This window comes from Priapulus caudatus, unplaced genomic scaffold (assembly GCF_000485595.1).
Source record: "Priapulus caudatus unplaced genomic scaffold, Priapulus_caudatus-5.0.1 Scaffold39, whole genome shotgun sequence".
Lineage (NCBI taxonomy): Eukaryota > Metazoa > Priapulida > Priapulimorpha > Priapulimorphida > Priapulidae > Priapulus > Priapulus caudatus.
The window spans coordinates 59,455-66,395 of NW_014577100.1; the positions used below are offsets into that span (position 1 = coordinate 59,455).

The 6,941-nt window shown below is 40.1% G+C and overlaps 1 protein-coding gene across 1 annotated transcript in view; it reads right to left on the bottom strand.

Annotated features, from left to right (window-relative positions):
- LOC106819451 (nuclear pore complex protein Nup155-like) overlaps positions 1-5,426 on the bottom strand; it is a gene marked incomplete at its 3' end in the record, with an annotated part of 30,957 nt that extends 25,531 nt beyond the window's left edge. The window contains exons 1-6 of the mRNA XM_014824086.1: positions 5,326-5,426; positions 3,245-3,465; positions 2,558-2,695; positions 1,338-1,434; positions 516-586; positions 208-300 (exon numbers count right to left, since the gene is read on the bottom strand). Of these exons, the coding sequence (XP_014679572.1) occupies positions 208-300; positions 516-586; positions 1,338-1,434; positions 2,558-2,695; positions 3,245-3,437 (592 nt within the window). The remainder of the gene's footprint in view (positions 1-207; positions 301-515; positions 587-1,337; positions 1,435-2,557; positions 2,696-3,244; positions 3,466-5,325) is intronic.
- Between the last annotated feature and the right edge of the window lie 1,515 nt (positions 5,427-6,941).

The window sequence follows — 6,941 nt, forward strand, 5'->3', positions numbered from 1 at the left end:
GAGAGAGAGAGAGAGAGAGAGAGAGAGAGAGAGAGAGAGAGAGAGAGATAGCTATATTAAAAGATGAATAATAAAAGGATGGTTAACAGTATAAAAAAAATTCTACCAAGGATGACTCACACATTAATTGTGCCTAACACACACGCACACACATATTATTGTTAATATTATATATATATATATTAGATATAATATATACACACTCACCCTCTTGGGACTGTGCAAAGCTCACGCCCAGAAGAACAATATCCACAGGTGTCGCCAAGCAGAGCAGGAACTCTATGTGGCTCTGGAATATTCCTATCGAAAACACAAGCAGAGTTACCGAGTAGAATAAAACAATGCAATCCTCCCATAGTATCACATACGAATCAAAATGACACACTCACGCATGCACGCGCATACAGGGCAGTGTTTAAACAGTAAGAAACAGGTGCTTTAAATTGTCTGGCTAGGCTAACGACGCGAGAGTATTTTGTGAAGGTAGAATGACAAGGTGCGCTGAAACAACTCACGTGGTTTCGGTTTGACGAGTGCGACGCTGAGAATCGTTTCGTTCAGTCCGTCAAAGTACGCCAGATCGCTCCTGTGAGTGATAGAGATGTTAGTCAACATGGGGAACATCTTAGCCGTGCACAATTGTAACCACTGTTGCTATTTATAACTACTATAAATAATCGTGAAATATTAGAACGTTACACATGCCTGAAGACACGAATCTTTTCCTTTAGAAATTAGAGTCTCCTGTTATGGAAGAAATTACATGCGTTTTTACCCACCTTATAGATGGGCCTTCTTAACGATAAACGAACTCAAACAGTACTGTGTAAACAGCTGCAGAGTACCGATAATTCATCAAACTTAACCGTGACTTGCAAATACAACGTGTTGTTAAGTGCTGGTGCAGGTAGGCATCAGAGTTTTCCCCAGGAATTTCAGGAGGAGTGTAGCTTACGGACCGATGGGAGAAGGACCAGGAGGGGGTTGTACCAATCTGCATCAATTATGCATTTCATGAGCCACCCCCAAAACACAGGTAAACTCGATCAGTTCAGAGATGTATGCATGAAGCTGTGAAAACACAGCATGACCCTGTTGGAATTATCAAATGTAAACACAGTTGGAAATTAAGGCATGCTGATTATGCAATTAAGGCATGTCAGAGGATTTATGGGACGTCAGAAATTAGCTTTAGCTTTGAATCGAATTTGTATGAATTTGTATGTCGGACCCAACATGCATTTAAGGCCAGTGGAGAACCATGTGTATGTGTACCAGCTCCATATAAATTTCTAACACGCCTTAATCACGAGGAAAATGCTCAGTAACTTTTATACCCATTTTCGTAGTTCCAGGCGAATATGTCACTATCAATAGTCAGCCACGCTCTACTGATTTCAGGAAATAGTCCCATGTTGCAATTACATTGCATGTCTGAGATCATTTAAGGAAACATCCTACAAAATTATCTTCATGCAAAAAATGTTTCAAAAATGCAATAAAACAACAAGCTATTAACCTTAAATATTTACAGCTTCTTTGCGTTTTTATTTTGGACTTTAAAATATTTTTGTAAAAAATCACATTTAAATGTTGTTTCATAATTCGACTATTCTACTAATTCTACTTGTTTCATTCATCTACATTCATAAGTAAAAAAATACAATTTAAGTAAAATTAAAGTACAAACGTAAAACTTAAAGTTAACTGACAACAGTGAATGAGCAATCAACAATATAATTTTCATAGTTTAATGTTTGGCAGTTTGCTGATTTAATTTCTAAACTGATAATGAGGCGTTACATTCGCTTACACAGGAGCACCACATGTTAATCCCCGGAGATTGGAGAGGAGGCTGTGCGAATATGCGATAACACAAAAGATAAGGCAATAGGAATTTAACAAGATAAATTTATATATGTATGTAAATACTGTTGAGATAATATAAATATTAGTGCTGGGAATGCTTTGATATAAATAGTTTCTTTCAAATTGTAGTTTTTGTGAATCGAGACAGTGTTAAGAACAAAGTTTGTAACGAAGGCCAGTAAAATCACTGTGACAATGCGATTTATATATATATATATATATATATATATATATATACATAAAACATAGATTAGCAGACCTAACATGTACGCAATAAACCTAAAAAAGAAACCATTACTTTTCCTCAAGAAAATTGACGACCCAAAGCTATTGTTCTGTACACTTGTTTTTTTTTAGGGTTTCCTTGGAAAAATAATTAACAATAAATGAATAATGAGCGAGGTGCATAACAGGTATCTCTCATTACGAGTTTCCACTCTATTTCACGTACACTAGGCGTGTCTTTAGCATGGTTACACAGCATCACCGCAATATACCGAGCGACTAGGTGATAAAAAAACTTCCTTTCCAGCTTTTCCACAAGAAAAGTGAATAGTTACTTTCACTCTTCCAGCAACAGAACGACTTGTCCAGAAAAAAAGGAAAATCATACATAAAATAGGGGGGTCCATTTCGACTCCTGTAATAACATCTAGTCAACTAATCTAACCATGTTGTAGAAGGATACGTGCAAACTGCTCAACGAGTTCAGGTGGCAGAGGCACCTTCTTGGCAAAATTCGTCTGGGGTAGAGATGGCAGAGCTGGGCTCGGCACACCGAGGCTTGGGTAGTCATAGTCGTTGAGTCCACTCACAGTCGGGCAATCTGCATGGGAATTGTGCAAATTAGTTTCCGTCAAGCTATGAATCAACTAGAGTTAGTGAGGTAGATAGTATGGGCATAGACGAATAACTTACCAGCAACATTGCAATTTTTTGAGATCACCCTAATAATTTCACTAAAACTCAAACATTCCACTAACGACTTAAATCAACACTCAGCACTTAATAGACACTCAACACATAAAAATCATAAAAATCAACACATAAAAATCAAGCTAATATTTACAAATCATATGTATCTAAGTATACAGAAATAAACATCAGAGTCAACATTGCAAATTACATTTATAGTAAAACAAATGTAACGTTTTATCTACAAACATTGAAATCAAGCATTGATTTTTTCCTAACAAATACAAAACAACCAAAATTGGAATGTCGCTGCTAATTTAATTAAAAATTATGCTGAAAGCCATGCAAACCTTCTGTTAAATTTCAAAGTATTTAAAAATCTATAGTTTTTAATATGCTGTACATATAAGAATCATCCACGTAGGCTTCGTGATAAAAGCAGTCAAACATTACGATTTACCATGTGCCGGAGTCTGTAATAAGTCAGACAGCTCTGGGTAATTCCTGTCAACATTCATGTGCTTGTCCACTAACATTCCCGCTGCCTCGAGCGAACTCTCCATGCTGTGGAAACCAAGGCCTAGACTGGGATTCAAACCACTGCTGCCACTGCCTGGCATCCCATGCGGCAGGCTTGGGTAGAGAACAGGCATCCTGGTGGTCAACTCACGTAAGTGTCACCTAGAAAACACGAGTGTAATTTTGTGACGGCGTATTGGAAATGGGGTGCCATCTTTAATTCATAGATATTTTATTAATTTAATATCACTACATGCACACGAATGTGCTATCGACACATTCACACGTAAATTCTCGAAAAGGTCTAGCATGTGCACATACATACATGGCGTCTACTCAAGTCGTCAGACAGGTGCATAAGATTTTAGATGTAAATCAGTGTGTACCCAAGACTTTATAGACCTGAAGCAATCTGTGATGATTGTATACATTCTGTGTTAAAGTTATTGGAATGGAATGCTACTATATTGGCACGCGCATGTATACACATACATATTACAATACCTGACAACTAACAAAGCTTCCTTCATCTATTCTAGGTACATGCGACGACACTTATGTAGTGCAATGCTACAAACCTTCCCTGGTTTTACAATGTAACAACCTGGCAACCCTAGCCACGCTAGATACAAATATGTAACCGTTCAATGGCGGTTACCTGTAGACCATTCTCTGCAGGGTTATTTTAACTTTAAGTTAATAATACTTATTTATTTTGATCTAGGGCCATTCACTGAAATTATGCTGATGCAAAACATGTGACCACTGGGACTGCCCGTGGCAGTGACGCTAAGAGGGTCTATGTCCCCCAGGGGCAGTACTGCCGTGGCAGTACTGTCGGAACATACCTTGGGTACAGTCCGGTATACCGGAATGTACCCTGGTACTATGTAATATGCCGGACCGTACCTCGCCTACTCCACTAACGAGTCTAGGGAGTCGCCTACACCTACTCCATAACCCTAACCCTAACCATATCAGATAGTTACCAGGGTACGTTCCGGTACACCGGACCGTACCCAAGGGGCGCAATTCCACTTTAGGATCATCAACTGATGCACAGACTTTCCGTATATCAAGGAATGATGCAAAAACCCTAACCCTACCCTTAGGTATCACGAAGTGTGTTAGGGTTAGGGTTAGGGTTAGGGTTAGGGTTAGAACTTAGGGTTAGGGTTTTTGCATCATTCCTTGATATACGGAAAGTCTGTGCATCAGTTGATGACACACAGAAATCTGTGCATCACTTTGTGATACCTAAGGTGCCTAAAGTGGATTTGCACCCGTCGATGTTATTATCGGTTGGGCTATCAAGTAAGCCCTAGATCATGCCACTGTCACTGCCGCTCATAGGGTCTATGTCCCCCAGGGTACTGCCAGAATGTACAGCGGGTAGGTGCAAATGATAGGGCCTACTTGATAGCCCAACCGATAATAACGTCGACGATACACGATCTTTTCATGTATGGCTGTTTCTTGGAGCTAGAGATAGATTAGCTTTAGTACTAGTCTACAGTACTGTCAGTGTGACCGTACAGACCTAGTTGCACTAACACAGGTGCATGCGCATGTGTGCACTGACCACTGTTAGTGTTAATGTTTGTTACCCTACAGCACAGGCCCTTGGAGGCTCAAGTTTCAAAAGAGTATAACTATAAGACTATATTAAGAGCGAAGCGGCCTTTGGCGAAGGGCCTGGCGAAGGGCCTTTCGCCCCTGGCCTTTGGCGAAGGGCCTTTCGCCCCTGGCCTTTGGCGAAGGGCCTTTCGCCCCTGGCCTTTGGCGAAGGGCCTTTCGCCCCTGGCCTTTGGCGAAGGGCCTTTCGCCAAAGGCCTTGGGCGAAGGGCCTTTCGCACCTGGCCTTTGGCGAAGGGCCCTGGCGAAGGGCCTGTGCCTACAGCCACAGGCTAGAGTTACGAGTCAGTTACTGAGTTAGTGCCGGGAAAGTGGCAGCGAGGGATGCACAGAACAATTGCAAAACAACACGCGTAACTTCACTCAACCATGTTGAGCAGTTATTACCTATTATGTATTTTTAGTGTTATTTATTATGAGTTATATAAAAAGGAATAACACGCTGTATCACTATCACGACGCAGCATCGAAACTTCGCCGTTTTTCGGCTCAAATTTGATGCGAACAAGTGAGCATTCATATGTGCTGCCATCACTCGCCGATTTTTGGAGCTAAAATGTACATTTTTCTTGCTCATACCTTCTTTATTATTCTACAGGTTAAGTAAACAGGTTATTATTCTAAGGTTAACTAAAGAAAAAATTATAAACACTAACATCTCTTCAATCAAGATGTTTGCGAATCCAGAGAGGCTGAGGCTAGCGTGGCAAGAAGCTGGGTTGGACGAGGGGGAGGGGTCGGGAGAGAAGCTCAGAAGGAAGAGGAAGGGGAGCAAATACAGGAAGCGGGATATAGAAACATATGTGTTGATGGGAACGTAGGGATATATGATAGATATAGGAATGGGTAGGGGATGTGAAGAAATGTGAAATGGCAGAGCCAGAGGGAGAGTATATGAAAAAACCATGGCGGCGTATACTTAGAGAAGAAAGAGAAGATATATATATATAGAAGAGATGATTGGCGAGGACGAAGACAGCAAATGTGTATGAGGTAAAAAACAGGGTGATGACGAAGGCGGGAGTATGGGGCAAACCAAACAGACAATGAAGAGAAATAGGTAGAGGATGACAAGAACGTGGAGAAGGTGGAGCAGGTAGAGGAGGACTTGCTATAGCTCTGTTACCACTCCCTCCTCTATCTCGATAATCTTCTCATCCAATACCTTTGTAGCGGTTTATGTAATATATTCATGGTGTTAGCCATAACGGGTTGTATTCCTACTCACTAACCACTTCAAGAACCCAAACCCCGTGATTATTATCATGCGCATATCTATAGCATCACGAGCTAATAATACATGCATACATAATACCAAGTATTATTAGCTCTTGATAGCGTACAGTTGTTTAGATACGTTTGTGTTATTTTGCATTTCTTAATATTTCAATCACAACCCAGATCTGATCAGGTAGGCCTATATATATATATAGGGCCTATATAGCTGCGGGTGACGATTAGTGACATGGTTTGCTAATAATAATTTTTTTTTCAAGTACTTAATCACATGAAACATCTCCGAAACACGTCGTCTTGTTTAAACGCGATGTAAATAATTACGTAAACTACAAAATCGTAATTCGGTTCCAACGAGTAAGGTATTTTTCAAAGCACGCCTCTAGCACACACAGTCGCAATAAGATCTACAGCTAGATACAGTTCTACGCTATACGTCTGTGTGATGGTTTAAATCGCTATAATAATCCTCTTTCGAAAATAAAATTCCCATAATCAATCTTGTCGAGATGTGCACTATCATAGTGAAAGTAATAGCGCACATTATAAGGGCTCTGGGCGCTACATCAAAATGAAATTACTACCAAGAGACTAGTAAAAGTGGTTTAATTGCGCGTTTTCTAGACAAATGTTCGTATGTCGAACGTACGCGTATGTATTTGGGCTAAGAATTTATTGGATATTATACACGGGTATATGCAAGAAATCGAGAATTGTCTGCAATTTACTCGCATTTTTGCTTCAACCTACCTCTCTTGTTAATTGCT